At 40.1% G+C, this 20,770-nt stretch overlaps 1 protein-coding gene across 1 annotated transcript in view; it reads left to right on the plus strand.

Annotated features, from left to right (window-relative positions):
- The window catches only part of AHI1 (Abelson helper integration site 1), a 148,862-nt gene extending 131,219 nt beyond the window's left edge, over positions 1 to 17,643 (plus strand). Inside the window, exons 24-25 of the mRNA XM_075267926.1 lie at positions 9,110 to 9,189; positions 17,436 to 17,643. Of these exons, the coding sequence (XP_075124027.1) occupies positions 9,110 to 9,189; positions 17,436 to 17,643 (288 nt within the window). The remainder of the gene's footprint in view (positions 1 to 9,109; positions 9,190 to 17,435) is intronic.
- Positions 17,644 to 20,770: the final 3,127 nt, after the last annotated feature.

Below are 20,770 nucleotides of genomic sequence, written 5' to 3' on the forward strand. Positions count from 1 at the left end.
TTTTTTTTTTTTTTTTAATGAACCCCATTAGAACGGTAGTCTGAATGTCTCCTAAGCAGTCTTCAAACACGTTGTTCTATGTTCTTTGAGGGTCAGTGGGCTTTTTGCAGATTCTGTCCCCAGTGCACAAAGGGTCTGTTACACCTAGCTGTTGTCCTGCTCAGCCAATTAACATGCTATTTTGCAACACGCTGAACAGCAGTTCTCAATGAAGACTCCAACACAGATGTAAAACTATCCTTAGTGAGATTTGTTGTAAAAAAAAATTTTTTTGGCAGGGCGGGGTATTTTACGATGGCAGAGTTTGGAGTTTCCAACTTCTGATGTTTCTCTCTTTACTAAAGCTGAGAGGGCATATCCAGCATGACTCTTGACATCTGAAGTGTCACCAGAACAGTCTTTAAAAACAATGATTGACAAAGATAAATGTCTGTGTGGGTTTCTTGGCATGCTGTATTTTCATTGTAGGAACGCTGTGTAGTAAATAGTTACTCTGTTGTTCTTGGCTTGCTGCAAATAGTTAAAGGGATTCTATCATTAGAAACCCTTTTTAAACTAAGTACATGTCGGAATAGCCTTAAGAAAGGCTATTCTTCTCTTACCTTTATTATTCTGATTTGTGTCACCGTTCCTTAGAAATATCTTCTTTCTTCTTTATGTAAATGACTTTTCTCGCAGCACTGAGGACATTCCCTCAGAGAAGAGGAGCCACGTGAGTAAAAGGCGGAGGCGGTGAAGAAGACATGCCGTCGCTGGAGAGTTTTTAAGCAGCACTGGGAATGCCCCCAGTGCTGCGAGAAAAGTAATTTACATAAAGAAGAAAGAAGATATTCCTAAGGAACGACGACGCAGTTCACATCAGTCCGTTTTATAGGTCATGTTCTATTTCTGACTGTTTTCGTGGGTCCCTTAATAGACTCAAATCTATTAGGGATCTGTGAAAGCGGGTTTTCCTCAGATTCTTAATGGTGTTAGAAGATTTCCCTTTTTCATGGCTGTTTTGTCCATCCTTTGTGTGTAATTTAATAGACATTCCTATATAACCATGGCCTACAGGCCATACCTAGATGTTGTACATCTGAGGGGCTGAACAGCCGAAATCCGAGCTGAGTTATTTCAGACTCCTGCAACAAGAGCCAGGTATCAATTGTATAATACAACTAGAATCTGGTGGCAATGTAGCAGGCAGAGAAGAGATGCCTGCTACATTGCAGCATTTAATAATGTGGTGCTGATCGAGAGAGGTTCCAATCCTATTAAGAGGATAGGTAATTAGTTATTGGTGGGGTTCTAACCGCTGGAAACCCCACTCATTACAAAAATAGGCGTCCTATGTTCTGTTGTATGAGTGTTCAGCATGCTGCTGCTATATACGTTTCTATGGGAGTATGAGATGCATGTCTGTATTAGAGATGAGCGAGTTGTGAAATATTCAATATTTGTTTCGAGCAGAGCCTCAATATTCGACTACTTGATCGAATATCAAATCCCATTATAGTCTATGGGAAAAAATGCTCGTTTCAGGGGAAATCACTATTTGACTAAAGGAGAGTCACCAAGTCCACGAGTAGCAGGAGGAGAGTGTGTAGGAGGAGCTCTGTGCAGTTAAAGCGCACAGACCCCATTATAGTCTATGGGGTCTGTGCGCTTTAACTGCACAGTGCTTGCAGTTGCGCTGATAAAAAGTAAGCTCCCTCGTAACAGCAAGCTGCCAGCTCTCCCAACTAGCAAAGACAAGCCTGCGGCAAATCCACGCTGGTTCTGCAGCAGGCTCGTCCTTGCTAGTCAGGAGAGCTGGCAGCTTGCTGTTACGAGGGAGCTGACTTTTTTGTCATAGGAATGCATTGACAAGCGTTAATTGGCCAGTGTACAGCATTCGGCCAATCAACGCTGGTTCTGCCGGAGGCTTGTCTGTGACGATGCGGAATCTAAGACCGGACACAATGGAGACTGCTGTGGTCTGATCTTAGACTCTGCCTCCTCACAGACGAGCCTCCGGCAGAACCAGCGTTGTTTCGCGGAATGCTGTACGCTGGTCAATGCATTCTTATGAGAAAAAGTCAGCTCCCTCGTAACAGCAAGCTACCAGCTCTCCCGACTAGCAAGGACGAGCCTGCTGCAGAACCAGCGTTGATTTGCCGAATGCTATACACTGTATAGCATTCGGCCAATCAACGCTGGTTCTGAATCGAATATTTACTGCGAATAGCTAGTAGTATTCGATCGAGTACGAATATTTCGAATACCTTAGTATTCGATCGAATACCTACTCGATCAAATACTACTCGCTCATCTCTAGTCTGTATGTCTGTGCTTCTCTTTGCAGTCCCATAGGGATAAATAGATTGGCAGCAGTGCTATGTATAGTTGATAAGTTTAAAGAGGACCTTTCCCTACCTCTGTCAAGCCCAGCTATTAGCATCATTTAATAGGCTCCACTACACTGATACCAGCACATTTGGAATTATCTCTAGTCCACAACATTCCTGAGCGACAAGTGCTTAAGTTTTGTTGTCTGATTGGAGCACTGAAATATATGCCTTTTTGACAGTAGAGACTCTAATAGCATATCATATGCCAAAACTAACAGTATTGATTGTTCAGATAAAAATTTCAACTGCGCTGGAATTGGTGGAGCTGGTGAGAGGTCCACTTTAAATCCTTTTTAATGTTAGGTCACTAGGATCTTATTTTACTGCAGACTGCATAGTTAAGGCTCTATTCACATCATGTTTTTTACTTACATTTAGCAGATCCAATTAACAGATGCAAAAGAATGTGTGCAAATAGATGGTTTTCCATTTACATAGAGATCTTATGATTATCTTATCTGATCTCTTATCTTATCAATGTTTAAAAAGAAATAAAAAACTGATCTGTTTCTGTCCATTTTTTAAGAGCTCCAAAAAGTAGCATACCATAGAAAGCAGAAATGGGTCTTTTATTTATTTATTTATTTATTTAAACATTGATCTCTATATAAACAGATGATTCTCCGTTTAAATCAGGTTTTTTTGTATCCATTAAACTGCTCTGCTAAATGGATGTAAAAAATATGATCTGAATGAAGTTTGTTAAAATCCCTTTCTAATGAAATGTTCATTGGACATTTATACTCATTAGTTGTGACCATTACCTTTAGATTGTGTGGGTGTCATACTCCCTGATGAATATATATCTTCCCATTCCAGATGCCTTTGGGAAGGAGCTGTGTGGTCATTTAACAAGAAGGCTATGGTTGTACAGCAAGTGCAGAAAATAGCTAACTACTATAGAGGCACTGGTTCAATTGAAAAAGGGTCATACAAAAAAATGTGCCTGTTCCTGGTTCCCTTATAGACCCACACATACACTCACCGGCCACTTTATTAGGTACACCTGTCCAACTGCTCGTTAACACTTAATTTCTAATCAGCCAATCACATGGCGGCAACTCAGTGCATTTAGGCATGTAGACATGGTCAAGACAATCTCCTGCAGTTCAAACCGAGCATCAGTATGGGGAAGAAAGGTGATTTGAGTGCCTTTGAACGTGGCATGGTTGTTGGTGCCAGAAGGGCTGGTCTGAGTATTTCAGAAACTGCTGATCTACTGGGATTTTCACGCACAACCATCTCTAGGGTTTACAGAGAATGGTCCGAAAAAGAAAAAACATCCAGTGAGCGGCAGTTCTGTGGGCGGAAATGCGTTGTAGATGCCAGAGATCAGAGGAGAATGGCCAGACTGGTTTGAGCTGATAGAAAGGCAACAGTGACTCAAATAGCCACCCGTTACAACCAAGGTAGCCAGAAGAGCATCTCTGAACGCACAGTACGTCGAACTTTGAGGCAGATGGGCTACAGCAGCAGAAGACCACACCGGGTGCCACTCCTTTCAGCTAAGAACAGGAAACTGAGGCTACAATTTGCACAAGCTCATCGAAATTGGACAATTGAAGATTGGAAAAACGTTGCCTGGTCTGATGAGTCTCGATTTCTTTCTGCGACATTCGGATGGTAGGGTCAGAATTTGGCGTCAACAACATGAAAGCATGGATCCATCCTGCCTTGTATCAACGGTTCAGGCTGGTGGTGGTGGTGTCATGGTGTGGGGAATATTTTCTTGGCACTCTTTGGGCCCCTTGGTACCAATTGAGCATCGTTGCAACGCCAAAGCCTACCTGAGTATTGTTGCTGACCATGTCCATCCCTTTATGACCACAATGTACCCAACATCTGATGGCTACTTTCAGCAGGATAATGCGCCATGTCATAAAGCTGGAATCATCTCAGACTGGTTTCTTGAACATGACAATGAGTTCACTGTACTCCAATGGCCTCCACAGTCACCAGATCTCAATCCAATAGAGCATCTTTGGGATGTGGTGGAACGGGAGATTCGCATCATGGATGTGCAGCCGACAAATCTGCGGCAACTGTGTGATGCCATCATGTCAATATGGACCAAAATCTCTGAGGAATGCTTCCAGCACCTTGTTGAATCTATGCCACGAAGAATTGAGGCAGTTCTGAAGACAAAAGGGGGTCCAACCCGTTACTAGTATGGTGTACCTAATAAAGTGGCCGGTGAGTGTATGTTTTCTAAGAATTGTGGCTGCTCTTGATCCAAGCTATACCTCCCATACATTTCATCTCATTGTATGAGTGGTCAAATACACCTTACCCAGGAATTGCTTTAGGTGAGATAATCTGAAAGTCGTCCCTTTTTCTCCCTGCCTTCTGGAACCTGTTAAGCTGGACCAACGAAATTGATGAGCTCTGACGAATGTTTCTTATCTAATAGGAGGAGCCTTAATCCTTTGAGCTGTCCTTTCATATATGTCAAATGAAATTACCCAAGAATTACATATTGACATTGGCCTTGAAGGAAAATCAATTAAAAATAATATTATCTTGAGCAAACATAGACATGCCTCTGCCTGTGACTGTGCAATTTTAATAGTCGATTACACATTCTACAGAGGGGTCATCCTCTGCATTACACTTATTAGATTCCAGAAGTGTGATAGGACATTAGTATTTGAAGGGATTTAACTAATATAATGAGTGAAAATAAGAAAATTAATGAACCACTATTTTTGAGCATTGTTGCCAATGAATATATCCTGTTGCCCTTCATTCATGTCAAGCAGGCTCAGTTTATCTTTTATCTATCAGTTTATCTTTCCTATAGCTGTATATTAGATTAGTGCACATAACCACAAACAGAGCATGCAGTGCATGAATACTGTCTTAGAGAAAAGGCCACTGCGGCAGTTAGGAAGCACACAGAACAAGGTGCACTTAGGAAATGCAGTTTTCACTAGTAAAACAGTCACATGCCCTATAGCAAAGACAATCCACTATGGCTATTGTAGGATAAAAATGCAATGAGGCTATAGGGGTACAGATATTGAAAGGTAGAGCATACAAGACGTGGGTGAAGTCATGGCTACTGTTGAGAAGCTTTAACTGCATGGTTGCGCAAGTATTAACCATTTCCAGACCGCCTATTGGGTATATACGTCCAAGGAGTGGTTGTCTAGTCCTGAAAGGACATACCAGTACATCCTTGCAGTTTTCAGCAGCCGCACAAAATCATACAGCTGCTGAAACAGGGAGCCAGCTGTAATTACTGCCAAAGCTCCCCTAGAGAAGGTAGGGAAGGTTTATTACTGTCCCTGCCTTCCTGATCACTGTGTACACAGCGCTCAATGAGCTCTGTATACACAGCTATGGGAGTCGCCATGAAGTGACTCCTCTCTGAACTGACGGTCATGTGATCTGACAGGATCAGAAGCTGTTAGAGCTGTTGGGTACTTCAGGACCCGGATCCGCTCTATAGTTATGGTTAGGAGGCTGCATTCCCCCTGCATATGGGACTAAATTTACTAGCCCTAGTTACAGAGGAAATCAGCCCCTCCCCACCAAAAAAACAGTGATCAGATATCCCCAAAGGCCGATCATGACCTTGTGGGGACAGAATATAAAAATTAAAATAAATAAATAAAATGAATGAATAGAAAAGTAAAAAAAATATATAATTTCAAAAATAAATAAAATAATACGTCTGTAACACACCCTCATTACAGGTTCTAGCCCAACCTCCGATGATTGCTTATTTTTAAAGAGTTGCACTTGATAAATGTAATGTAAGAATTAGCTACTGTAGATAAGTAACCTTTCCCATCCACTTTTCACAATAAGCCTACATTCACATGATACAAGTGCAAATCGTCCGTGAAAAAACGTCCATTTTTCATGGTTGTTTTGCATTCAAGGAGCAGCCGTTTTAACAGATCCCTTATACATTGCAGGGTAGGTAGGGATCCAAGAAAACTGTGAAAAATAGAGCATAATCTATATTTTGACTGTCCGACAATGTTCTGTCAAAATATCGGTCATGTGTGACTGTGCACATCAACAAATGTGGCTCTTATGGAATTCCTTCTACTACTCCTCTACCTTTCAATCATCCTTCCCAGCCCCCTCCTTAACTTTACCCTTCTATCCCTCCTCTTTCTCTATGTACAGTACCCTCTGATTTCCACAGTCATTTCTCCACTCATACACTATTGTTTGCACTCCTCTGTTACAAAGGTTTGTATTTTTTCCTGTTACTTGTTCTTTTCTTGTATATTGTTATTGTAGTTGCTTCTCTGCTGCAACAGAGCCTTGTATACCCCCCTTACCTCACTTTTTCTTTCCTTACTTTGTCACTTGTATCACTCTTCCTCCCATCCCCATTAATCCCGTTATATACTGTAGTACACCTTATTTTCGAAATATTCCTTAAAAAATTATGTAAAAATCTTTAATGAATCTTCCCTTTCCACCCATAATGGGACAAAACAGAGTTGCCCTCTCTTCCCCCTCATATTTACCCTATTTATTGAGCCTCTTGCTACCATGATTCTTCATGATCCATATATTAAGTGGGTTAGGGTCCAAGACAGGGAATTCAAAATCTCCCTTTTTGCAGATGACGTGCTTCTTACTCTCACTTCACCTCATACCTCCTTACCTAACCTACTGTGTGTCTTAGGAACGTATAGCGCTCACTCTTGATATAAAATTAGTTCAACTAAATCAGAAGCATTGCCCTTTAATTTCCCCCATGGCCTTCTCACCCACCTTCATAAATATGACTTCCTGTAGCAGACTACCTCGATCCGCTACTTAGGGATTCATATCTCCCCTACGTATGCAACCTTTTACTTTGCTAATTACCCGTGACTATTCCACGATCTTAGGACTCTCTTGGACAAGTGGTGACAACTATCTATTTCTCTACTGGGGCAAATTACGGCGATTAAGATGATCCTCCTACCGAACATACTTTATTTTTTTGAGACACCCCCGGTGGAGATTCCTATAGCTGAACGGTCCTTACAGAAGGACATTTTCCAGTTTATATTGAATGGGCAACCCATTGAATTGAATGGGCAACCCATTTACGCTGTGTCCCATTTTGGGCAGCTTTACCTGCATACACCAAATGGGTAGATATTGAGAAGCTGTGGCTTGCTCCTGTGCATCCTAGTGTGTTGTTGTGGATGGGCTCCCTCCCTCACCTCCTTCCTTCCCCTTGCTTGGTCACATTCATTACATTAGAACTATTTGTTCTGTTTGTCATTCCTTGTTCCTCGATGGTCTCCCTCCTGTATAACCCCCACCTTCTGTGGGGAATGTGGTCCAGTATGGTCACGGTGTGGTCCAGAGCAAGCCTGTTCAGGATTGCTGACATGGTTGACCTGACAACGTTGGAGCCGACTACCTCACATCTCCTTCTAGCGACAGAATGGCTCCGTTGTCAGCAGGTAGTTCATTTTGTCTGCTTATTGCATGGCTCTCTACAGGTCTCCCTTCCCACCATGTTTGAATAGATCTTCTGGGCTGGTACCTCCATTAGAGCATTTCATCCATCTATCAGATTCTCTCTTCCTCTGAGGGCAGTTATTCATCATACGTGTTTAAATGGGAGGTGGCAATAGATAGACCTATTTCCCAGGGGCAATGGCGGATAGTGTGGTCCTGTGCAATGAAATCCTCCTTTTGTATAACATTTAAGGAGACTCAGTACTAGTTACTGATTCACTGGTACCACTCCTCTGTTCTTCCCAACTCTTTAAACCCTTTAATACCCTCAGAGTGATGGCAATATTGCTCTGTAAAAGGTACTTTTTACCATATCTTCTACGAATATCCGCTAAGTCTGGGTTTCTGAAGGTAGGTTAAGGCACTGACAGATGCTCTCTTCATCCAGGGTGTCTTCTCTGTGTACAGAGGTAAAGATTCATATTGCTAAACACTTGAGGACTATCACCACCACCACCCCTGAACTCCTTGGGCAAATGAAAGCTGGCTGTAGCCTTGAATTTCTTACTGCAAGCCTCCATAACACTGTGAATGCATTCTAGAACGTCTGGGCCCCTTGGGATACATACTGTGTCTTAAAAGGATTCTGACCATGGATTTTCCCCTCCCCTCTTTCCCTTTGTGTTCTCCCTCTTGTCTTTTGACTTTTATTGCCATTTGTTGCTATTAGTATCTCATGTTCTTTTATCTCTATTATTACTTGGAGCTATGGAAGGTAGCCACGTTGCATTTGTCTTATTTATTCTTCTGTTATTTCTTAAATCGTTCAATAAAAATTACAGTTTATTAAAAAAAAAAATCTTTAATGAAAAAAAATATCAGTCATGTGAATAGCCCCCATTCACAGATATTGAAATTAATGAAGCTGTTTGATGGCTGTTTACAATTTTTTTGCAAATAAGTTAAAAAAAAGTTTCAAATCTGAATCTTGTAACTTTTCTAATGCCAGAGTTCTGAAGTGCAGGGCTTGATACATTTCCATGACTTTGTGTAATTAGTTTTGTAACTTTATATAACTGGTGAACAGCCAGGTGCAAGTAAGATTTTACTCTGAATAATTTCTCACATGAAAATTGCCTGACTGGGAGAAAGTGGGGCCTAAACCTATTTCCTACCACAGTTCAATAAGCCGACTTCAGATGAAAATGGGGTATATTCTCTCTTTCCCCAGGAAGCTGGTGGGTTTGTAAGATGTACACACTTGGCCTCCTTGCCTTTCATACTACCACAATGTCTGTCGGTTGTTTTTGCAGATGTCAGAAGTCCCCAGCAAGGCAAAGGATCTGAAATTTATGTCACATCATGACACAGATGTAGACTCACCTGTGACACCGTAAGATGCATTGGTTAAAGGGATTTTCTTATATTTTACATTGTCAAAACAAGAATTATCTATAGAATATATATTTTTGTACAAAATATTGGATGAAAATAACCATCCACTCCCTGCAAAAACAGACTTATTTAGGTATTTAAAATGTGCATGGGTTTACAAGACTGTACATGTAGTACACATTGGGTATACATATATTATCGGGTTGTATTTATACTTACTTTTTTTTATTCTAAATAAACCAGTTTTTGTATAACATGCATCCACTATTTCTTCTAGTGATAATAAAGTGTAACACACAGTTTTCTAGTTGTCTACAAACTGTAGCTCATCATTAAAGAAGACCTTTCACCACCTACAGCAAGTCCAGCTCTTTACATCATTTAATAGGCACTGCTTCACTGATTCTAGCACAGTTAGAATTTTTTTCTTGAGTCCCCACCATTCCTGAACAATCAGTGCTGTTATTTTTGGTGCCTGATATGCTATTTAGGCTCTGTACTGTCAAAAGGATGGTGTCAGGCAGGAGCAGGCAAGGGGTGTGATTCTGAGCTCTGATATTGGCTGCCGCTGATTGACGCTCTGTGCCATACCCCCTTCCTGACCCTGCCCTTCTAACGTCACAGAGCTTAAATACCAAATCAGGCACTTATTGCACGGGAATGGTGGAGACTTGAGAAAAAATTCCAACTGCACTGGAATAAGGGGAACAACACCTATTAACAGATGCTAAGAATTTGAATTGCTGGAGGTGGTAAAAAGGTCCTCTTTAAGGGATTTCTATCAGCTTTTGTTTTAAAAGGCTACAGCTTGTGTCTCAGAAGCAGTCTGTAAACTACACTGCTCAAAAAAATAAAGGGTACACTCAAAGAACACATCCTAAATCTGAATGAATGAAATATTCTCATTGAATACTTTGTTCTGTACAAAGTTGAATGTGATGAAAACAAAATCACACAAAAATCATCAATGGAAATCAAATTTATTAACCAATGGATGCCTGGATTTGGAATCACCCCCAAAATTAAAGTGGAAAAACACACTACAGGCTGATCCAAGTTTGATGTAATGTCCTTAAAACATGTCACAATGAGGCTCAGTAGTGTGTGTGGCCTCCACGTGCCTGTATGACGTCCCTACAATGTCTGGGCATGCTCCTGATGAGGTTGCAGATCCTGAGGGATCTCCTCCCAGACCTGGACTAAAGCATCTGCCAACTCCTGGACAGAATTGAAGGATTCTGTCCCTTTCACTGACAATAACTGGCATCGCACAATCATTCCATGACATTGATTAAATTTTTTAGGTTTCATGTGGCTAAAAAAACCTTTGCTTTCACTTTGGCTTCTATGCCCCTCCCACATGCTACCGATTGGAGCTGTGTGCTTGAAAATTTAATATCTTGCAAATCTTGGGGACACCTGCAACTTCCTTGGTTTGTATAACCTTACAACTTGTCCTTGTTGGTGTTGTAATTTCAACTTTAAGGAGTGTATGAGCACTTAAACCGACTAGACAAGTTTTTTTTTTAATAGTATTCAGTAGACTGCAAGAAGATTGTAAGGGTAGACACTAGGAATTTGGATTGGATGGAAGCCAGCACTCTCAAACTTAGAAATGGCTACCTATTTGGTTATTAGAATCATTTTGTCCCAATAACATAAGCATTATTTTATGTGCATTACTCTTTGAAATGAGAACATTTTATTTACAGCATATTGCCACTTTCCTCCATATAGAGGAATTGAAAGTAGATTATTAGTGAACAATATTATCTACATAATACAATGTTTAGCTAATGGTCTTCTCAAAAGATATTGTAGTCTGTTTCACTATAGTTATATACTGAGATGTCTGCTTGAGCAGTTGAATGCAGATCTCCATTACAGCATGCCTATTCGATTAAATTAATAAGGCAAGTAAATTATTAAAGGGGAGCTTGGAGTCATATCAGCCCTGCAGATATCGTGTGGTCACCCGAATCAAATGGTGTTCTGCATTCATTGCAAGTGCTGAATTGATGCCTCTGTTGCCAAAATATTATTTTTGTCAATATGAAAATAAGGTCTTTGTAGCAATGAAGGTGTTGCTTCAATTTTCAAATAAGTAAGTGGCAACTCCTTTGTTGCTTGAAAGATCTCATTTGAATATTGACAAAAACAGATTCACAAGGGAAAAAAACAGTCTAAGGGTGCATGCACACTACTTAACGCCGGGCGTGTATGAGAGCCGTACACGCCGGCGTTACAGCAGGGCTGCCGAACACTTCCCATTCACTTCAATGGGAGCGCTCGTAAACGCCGCTGTTACGAGTGCTCCCATTGAAGTGAATGGGAAGTGTTCGGCAGTCTGCCGTAATGCCGGCGTGTACGGCTCTCATACACGCCCGGCGTTACGTAGTGTGCATGCACCCTAAGGGTGCATTCACACTGAGTAAACGCTAGCTTATTTTGTAGAGTAAAATTACACTTGTAAATTTTGCTATCCCATTGACTTCAATGACATTTTACAGGCGTATTTTTACAGGCGTATTTTTTACAGGTGTATTTTTTACAGGCGTATTTTTACACTTGTAAAAAAATATCATTGAAGTCAATGGGATAGCAAAATTTACAAGTGTAATTTTACTCTACAAAATAAGCTAGCGTTTACTCAGTGTGAATGCACCCTAATTTAGGTAACCCTAACCTATCTATCTGATGAGTACTGACTACCTTTTCTTCTATACATTGTTGAAATGTTTTCTAGCTACCGTTTACCGAAACAGCAACTTTTATGTTTGTTTATAGTTACATAATACTATGTGTAATACAGGTGATCTTTAGCAAATGTGCAGCAACTAATGGTATGTTTTTTAGAGTGCAGTGGTTTCTTTATTTGGTAACTTTCAGTGTTCATTATTTCTATTATAGTAGCACAAACAATCCTTTGTAAAACATGCCTAAACACTGGGCCAAATCTGTCTGAGTTGGTCAGAGAGGTGCATCAGTCTAGACCCTTTTTTCATCATTATTCCAACTTTTGGTCTATGTTAAACCAATATTTAGTGCAATGTTTTTGTGCAGTCTGGTGCATTTTAATACTCCTTTATGTCTCACCCCTCTTTTTCAGCCACTTTTCAAGAAAAACATGTTTTAGTCCAGTTTTTGTGCAGCTCTGGAGTTTGAATACAACTAACAACAACTGAATGCAACTAAATTTTATGTTGTCCCCTTGTTTAAATGGATTTCCTCCAGGTACTCCATATTCTTTCCACTCTCCAAAAACATAAATACTAAATTTACCTAGCAGAACAGTCAGTGCAGTGAGTGATAACAAAGAATTATGTACAATACTGCAGAATATGTTGGTGCTATAAGGATTTAATAAATCATGATTGTATGACAGTGGGTTCTAAGGATGGTGGAAATGAAGAATGCCACACACCACTGATGTAAATGCACCAATTAGTAGAAATGTATTCCACTACTGAAAAAAGATCTCTTTATAACACCCCTCCCCTTCTCCAGCTCCCAGCATCTACTGCACCCAAAAAATCCAACCATTTTAATTTTTGAAATTTTCCAGTAGCTGCTGCATCCCCCCCCCCCTCTCAGCTTATACTCGAGTCAATAAGTTTTCCCAGTTTTTTGTAGTAAAATTAGGGGCTTATATTTGGGTCGGCTTATACTCGAGTATGTACGGTAAATGGAAATATGGATCACCAAAAAGACACAAAAATGATTTGAATAACCTGAATGAAAAATATGTTCTAGCCCTCAAAACTGCATGTATGAAAAAAAACTAAAAATGGACCCAGTCATGTAGTTCAGAAGAAGTGCACCTGTCATTTTAAGTGCCTTTTTTTAGAATACGGTGTTAAGAGGAATACATGAGGATTAACACGATTTCTGGGCAGAATATGCATTATTAGCACTTTTCCCATCTGCAGGCTGTCTCTGATTCTCAGTGGATTCGGAGCTAGTGTACAACGACCAAGAGCCAAACACTAGTGTGATCCTAGCATCACCAGCAAAGTCCGCCTATTGTTACTAAATCAGGGTGAATTTATTATACCATTTTGGAAACTACATCAAGGAGTTTACTGAGCATTTTCATCCCACAGCTGTTCATAAATGTTATTAATATTGGTCAGTGAAAATGAAAAATTATATTTTTTGCAATAAAATGTTGCTTTAGCCACAAATTTTTAATTTAACGTTTTCCATTTAGAGTTTAAAGGAGAAAATGTATCCCACAATTTGTTACGCAGTTTATCCTGAAGTACCCCACATGTGGTGGAAAACTGCTGTATCGGTACATGGCAGGGCTCAGGAAGCAGGGAGAGACATTAGGTTTTTGGAGGGCAGTATCATTTTCAGGTGCCATGACACATTTGCCCCTAAGGTGCTAATGCAGTGGAGAATACCAAGAAGTAACTTCATTTTGGAAACTGCAACCCTCAAACAGTATAAGGGTTGGTTCATATTAGCGTTTGGCTTCCGTCCGGAAGGAGTCCGCATGAGGACCCCCCGAACGTAATGCCAACACAACTGCAAATGCTGTGTAGATAAGCACACGGACCCCATTATAGTCGAAGTTTGGGCAGACAGCAGTGTACAGAAGAGAAGACGCGCTGTTCGGCTTTCAGAACACAGATTTCATGGTTTGGATTTTGGATGCCATGTTATGTTTGTAGAGTCCCAGAGGTGCCGGTAAAGAGGAATCCTTCAGAAATTGACCCCATTTTAAAAACTGCACCCTTCAAAGAACTTACCAAGTGGTGTAGTGAGCATTAGTATCCCAGAAGTGAATATGTAAGCTGTACTGAGTACATTGGGTACACCAAATCCCACGCTATTGTGCACTAGCTCCTATGTCATGGACGAGGGGGGGGTGCCATTCTGGGGGATCAGTGCTGGTGTATTCTCCCTCATAAGCTCTAAATCTGATGTGTACTCTGATACACGCTGGCACAGCTTATACATTTCCTTCTTGCCACAGCCAGTTTTGTCCTATTGATTTGGCGATTTTTGTGTTTTTTTTTTTCCTTACATTGTGCAATATATATATATATATATATATATATATATATATATATATATATATATATATTTATTTATTTATTTTCTGGCGATACTGCAACTTACTGTACAAGAAACATGTTAGCTTTATTCTATGGGTTGATACAATTACATACATAACTAATTTATTTTTTTTATTTTTTTATGCGTTACTAATTTTGAAGAATAAAATTCCGTCTAGGGAAAATATCTGTTGTTTTTGCATCGCCATTTTCTGAATAGCACAACACTTTTATTTTTCTGTTGACAGAGCTGGTGGAGGGTTTATTGTTTGTGGAACAAGCTGTGCTTTTTATTGGTACCATTTTTTTTCCCATCATTTACCGTCGGGTTAAATAATGCTTTCATTTTAATGTTCAAGTTCTTATGGATACCAAATATGCACTGTTCTTTGGTATACACCGCGATACACGTATATTGCAGTGTATAGGAGACTATGCAGATAGGTAACACATCAGGGTTAACACACGGCTGACACTCATTAGGCATGGTGAGCACATAGTTTCTGTGTATGCATCATGCTTCCACCATAATAGTATGGCAGGATGTTTGTGGAAAATCCTTCCCGGCTGCACCGTACTGTGGATTTGGGAGGGGGTTACACATACACATTGCATGCTGGGACGCTGGCACACAATACTTACCTAGCTTCTCTTGCTTATGGTCCGGAGCTGAGCCATGATGTCAGGCCCATCTCCAGGCAGCGTGGGAGGCGTGATTTAGTTGGGAAGGGCTAGTAGTGGGCAGGCTAGCTAGGGAGACAGAAAAATAACATGCTACATTTCTGCATTAAACATCCCTGAAGTATAGAAAATTCACTACCATGCAGTCAATTTGTATAGATAAAAAAGATAGAGAGTGATGACATCAAGGATAAAATCTTTGAATGGTATGACACACATAAGTTTAAAACACAGGGTATCCTCAATGTCTTTTACAGAAGCATAAGAAAGGTTAGTACAGTAGCTTGTGCTGATTTATTAACTCCTGTACAATGTGATAGACGCGATAATCGTGTAGTGTTCATTTCTACATACAGTGAGTACAGCAGACTTAGATCTGATATAATAAGCACCTCTGCCCAATGTAGGGAAGGTGTCTGTCTAAGGGTGCATGCACACTACGGAACGCCGGGCGTGTATGAGAGCCGTACACGCCGGCATTACAGCAGACTGCCGAACACTTCCCATTCACTTCAATGGGAGCGCTCGTAAACGCCGCTGTTACGAGCGCTCCCATTGAAGTGAATGGGAAGTGTTCGGCAGTCTGCTGTAATGCCGGCGTGTACGGCTCTCATACACGCCCGGCGTTACGTAGTGTGCATGCACCCTAAGGGAGCCTTCACACGATGTAACGCTGCGCTCATTCTGATTGTAAAAACACGTTCAGAATGAGCGCTTAAAAAGCAGCTCACATTGACTTGAATGGGAGACAGCATTGAAATCAATGGGAGGCTTTTTCCCCTATGCTTTCAATGTATTACGTGCATATCACATTGAAAGCATAGGGAAAAAAGCCTCCCATTGATTTCAATGGGGAGCGCACGTATGCTATCTCCCATTCAAGTCAATGTGAGCTGCTTTTTACGCGCTCATTCTGAACGTGTTTTTACGATCAGAATGAGTGCAGCCTTACATCGTGTGAAGGCTCCCTTATATTGTGGGATTCAAAAACCATTTTATTAAGAGAGCCCAGAATATGAAAGATATGATTGTTCAGACGGATATTGGCACCTTGCGGGGAGTTTAACAGAGTACATGATGGCATCAGGAGGAAGGGTTGTTATTAGAGATGAGCGAACACTGTTCGGATCAGCCGTTCCGAACAGCACGCTCCCATAGAAATGAATGGAAGCACCTGGCACGTACACTTTGCCGGCGGCCGGTCGCCGTGCCAGGTGTTCCATTCATTTCTATGGGAGCGTGCTGTTCGGAATGGCTGATCCGAACAGTGTTCGCTCATCTCTAGTTGTTATCTATGCCTGAATTGCATCAATTGCAAAATGACAATGACAAACATTTGAAATGCGCTTTTCTCACAGAGAATCAAAATGCAGAAAGTTGTGGAGTTAGTGGCTGCCACACAAGCAGTCATCCCCAACACATACAAGGGTCAGTTGTTTTTACAGGAAACCAATTTTTCTATCTGTATCTTTTTGCCATGTAAGAGGAAACCAAAGTACCCAGAAGAAACCCACACCTATCCAGGAAGAGCATACAAACTCCATGCAGATGTTGCCCTTGGTTGGATTCGAACATGATGTATCATATTTTACAATGCCCTTGCAATTTATTGTACTGTATATGGGTGATGCTACATTGGACTTCTAATAACGGTATAAAAACTTACTCAGTTCTAGAATAATGCTTTAGTTGACCTGCGTCTAAAAATTTTAATGAATGTAGTGATTGAAAGTTATTTTTATGAGCCCTTAAATGCCTTTTTTTTTATTTGCGCCTTTACTTTTGAACCCTGTTCAGATTACCGTATATACTCGAGTATAAGCCAAATTTTTCAGGCACCCTCGGCTTATACTCGAGTCAGCAAAAAAAAAAAAATTTTTTTTTATTTATAGCAGTTTTGCTGCATTTTTTTTTTTTTCTTAGCTAAAGCCAAGAGTGGATTGAGCAGAAGAAAGATGTATAAGTACTTCCTTTATGCTTCCCATTCCTTTTGTAGCTATTCTTGGTTTTGACTCAAAAAAACGCAACAAAATCTGCATCAAAAATAAGCTCCGTTTCCGCAACGTGGGCCTCAGCCTAAATGTCAGTCAAGGCAGAAAGGTAGATCTGGAAACAGAGATCATTGAGGTTCTGCCTCTCCAAGCACTTTAGTTTAATTTGCATATCAGGAAATACACAATTTTTGTGCAAATGAATATGATATTTACGCTCACAATATGCTTGTGAGACTATCCACTGCTAGGTACAGCGGTTGATTGTGTCACAATTCTCTTTTCTTTAGCACAATACTGAGGTATAAAAGCAGATATTCCTGGTAGAGGAGCCACCATGAAATTCTACAAGATTACATTGCACAACAACGTATCTATTATACTTGGGGGGGGATGGAGTGTTCTTTTAAAACAAAAGGGTGTAATTGGTATTCTAAAAATCTACTGCTGCAAATGCCACATAAGTCACATATACATATAGTGTTTTATGTTTTGCTTTTTTTTAATAGTGAAAAAAGCCAACAGATGAGACAATCACCTGTCACTATGTCGCGGTCAATGGATCTACTGACAACATTCTCACCATCTGTAGTTTCTGGCTTGAATAATTGTGGTCTACCAAGGCAAGAGAGTAGTGTGAAACCAAAAAATAAGAAAAGCTTGAAACAAGTCACCTTGGCTGGAAAAACTAACATTGCGTTTCAATTGGATGAGTAGGATGAAGACTTAGGGTGAATTCACACTGAGTAAACGCTAGCTTATTCTGAACGTAAAACACGTTCAGAATAAGCGGCGTCTAAAGCAGCTCCATTCATTTCTATGGGAGCGGGGATACGAGCGCTCCCCATAGAAATGAATGGGCTGCTTCTTTCACTCCGTGCAGTCCCATTGAAGTGAATGGGGAGTGCCGGCGTGTACGCTCCGGCATGAGCAGAGCTTGCCGTATACGCCGGCACTCCCCATTCACTTCAATGGGACTGCACGGAGTGAAAGAAGCAGCCCATTCATTTCTATGGGGAGCGCTCGTATCCCCGCTCCCATAGAAATGAATGGAGCTGCTTTAGACGCCGCTTATTCTGAACGTGTTTTACGTTCAGAATAAGCTAGCGTTTACTCAGTGTGAATTCACCCTTACTTAACACCAGAAGAAGCACAGTACTGACTATTAGGCACTTGCCATTCTATTGGTCGCAAAGTCTAGAAGGAAAAAATGTTGAAAATTTTAAGATAAATCTAAACATTATTATTTATTATAAAAATAATACAACCATGGTAAAACAATCCCAAAAACATGATTTTGGATATATTGTAGTACTCTTAACAATAAACTCTTAACAATGTGTTAAATTGACTAATAACAGCAAGCAAAAGAGACTGATATCTTATGTAGCAAACTATTACTACAACTCTGGAGTAGCGGAATACAAAAAAAAAATTCTCCCCTCATAAATCCACCACCATTCCCATCCAGAGACTGTCCAGTCTCTAGCTACTCATCCAGCGATATTTTAATATGTCAACACAGGTTGTATTACAACTATAGCCAATAATTGGCTTAGGTAGTCACCTATCTTGTTTCAATACATCATTGCTGGACCAGTAGTGTTAGAATGGGGACTGGGTAGTGTAAGGGTGCATTCACACTGAGTAAACGCTAGCTTATTCTGAACGTAAAACACGTTCAGAATAAGCGGCGTCTAAAGCAGCTCCATTCATTTCTATGGGAGCGGGGATACGAGCGCTCCCCATAGAAATGAATGGGCTGCTTCTTTCACTCCGTGCAGTCCCATTGAAGTGAATGGGGAGTGCCGGCGTATACGGCAAGCTCTGCTCATGCCGGAGCGTACACGCCGGCACTCCCCATTCACTTCAATGGGACTGCACGGAGTGAAAGAAGCAGCCCATTCATTTCTATGGGGAGCGCTCGTATCCCCGCTCCCATAGAAATGAATGGAGCTGCTTTAGACGCCGCTTATTCTGAACGTGTTTTACGTTCAGAATAAGCTAGCGTTTACGCAGTGTGAATTCACCCTTAGAGTGGAACTTAATTTTGAAATCTGGACAACCCTTTAATCTAGTATAGAAAGTATGAAAATAAGCCCATGAATTGAGGCAGACTAACACTGATTGGACATCATGTATGTGCCTGTAAGATAATACCAATTGTTAATTTGTTATATGCTGGTCTTAGATTCTACTGGTGACATAGCCCAAACACATATGAATGTTGACCGAATCCTCTGATTTTAGTGGGACTGGCTGACCGACCCCTAATGGAAGATGTCGGGATCTCGGCTGCAAAGTTTCCTATGCTATTTTAAATCCTCTGGAATGCAATCATTTTGCACAACTAGCTGTTCTACTAATATGAAGGCGACATAGCCCACCACTTCATATCTTCAGTAATGTCTGGAAAGTTTTCTCACAAATGTGAAAGCAACAAAAAAAAAAAAAAATACAATGGCCTATATTTACTAATAGAAATATAGTATAACTGTAGGGAGTCTGAGATTGAGCCACATTTATTTACAGTGTCAGATTTTGGGTAACAATACTGGTGCATCTTTACACTACCTAGTCTGAGTTTATATAACTGATTACTTGGTTTATTTTGGACCAGAATTTTACTCCAATGTTTTGTCACATATACACCACGTCCCCAAGTGTGCTGGAAAATTTTGATCTCAAAATATGCCAAGATTCACCAAATTTGGCATATTTTACCCCAGGGCCGTTTATAGCCACAGTAGTTAACCTGCTGAAATATTGTCAAAGAATCCTTCAAGTACACTTTCCTAACAGTACAATACCCATGTACTATAAAGCAATATGTAAATATTTAATATCTGGAAACTACCTAAGGTTCATGGTTGCCAAGACGTAGCAGGGTCAATTGGGAGATGGCACTCTCCTGTTACCTTATTATATTTTCATAACACTTCAGATGTTGTAGACTTGACACAGAAATAGCACTCAGATTCTTAGTGACCTCACAAGTACATGTTGATATATTAACACTATGTATATATAAAAAAAAGTTTTGTGAATTTATTTAGTATTAAAAACTATATTTCCATTTTTCTTACAGAAATAGAACAAAGAAATGCACTTTATTTTCAAGTTTATGTATTTATACCTTTTTGATGAAAGATTGGTTTTAATGAAGGAATGTTCTGATGTAACGTTGTGTTTGAATATGTTATACAACACAAACAAATAATGGATATCTTTAGATTTTATATTTTATTTTATTAAATATGTTTGACTATACAAGAACAGTGTTTTCGAAATTATTGACGTTCCTTATACGTTTTACCTATTGTGTTGTGGAAATAGTAAACGTAAACCATGGCTCTCTAGGGAGGATGTCAACAGAATTAAAATTAGATAATCCTACATTTGCCACATGACACAACTCAAGCCCATTGATTAAAAGAAAGAAGTGAGACTAGCAGCATTTGGGCAGTGAAGTATGAAAAATTCCCCAGGCGCAAACCACAATAATCCCTGCACATGTTCCTACACTCTAAAAATGAAAAAAAAAAAAAAAAAAAAATTGATCGCTTAACAAACTGAAGAAAAGAAATTTGAGAAAAACAAACTGTAGATAGAACCTGTAGAGAAATTTTCTATATGTGTGTGTGTTACAGTAGATAATAAAGTTTACCATACCAACAGGTTCAAAGGGAAAATGGTACAGAAATGTTATCCAGACTGTAGGCTAGGCATCATGTTACAGAGCAGAATAATCTGAGCAGATTGATGTATAGCTTTGTGTACAAGGATTTAGTTTAATTTGTCATTCATTTACTGAAATATCTGTACTCTCTATGCTAAGTAGTCA

Source organism: Leptodactylus fuscus, chromosome 3 (assembly GCF_031893055.1).
Source record: "Leptodactylus fuscus isolate aLepFus1 chromosome 3, aLepFus1.hap2, whole genome shotgun sequence".
Taxonomy (NCBI): domain Eukaryota; kingdom Metazoa; phylum Chordata; class Amphibia; order Anura; family Leptodactylidae; genus Leptodactylus; species Leptodactylus fuscus.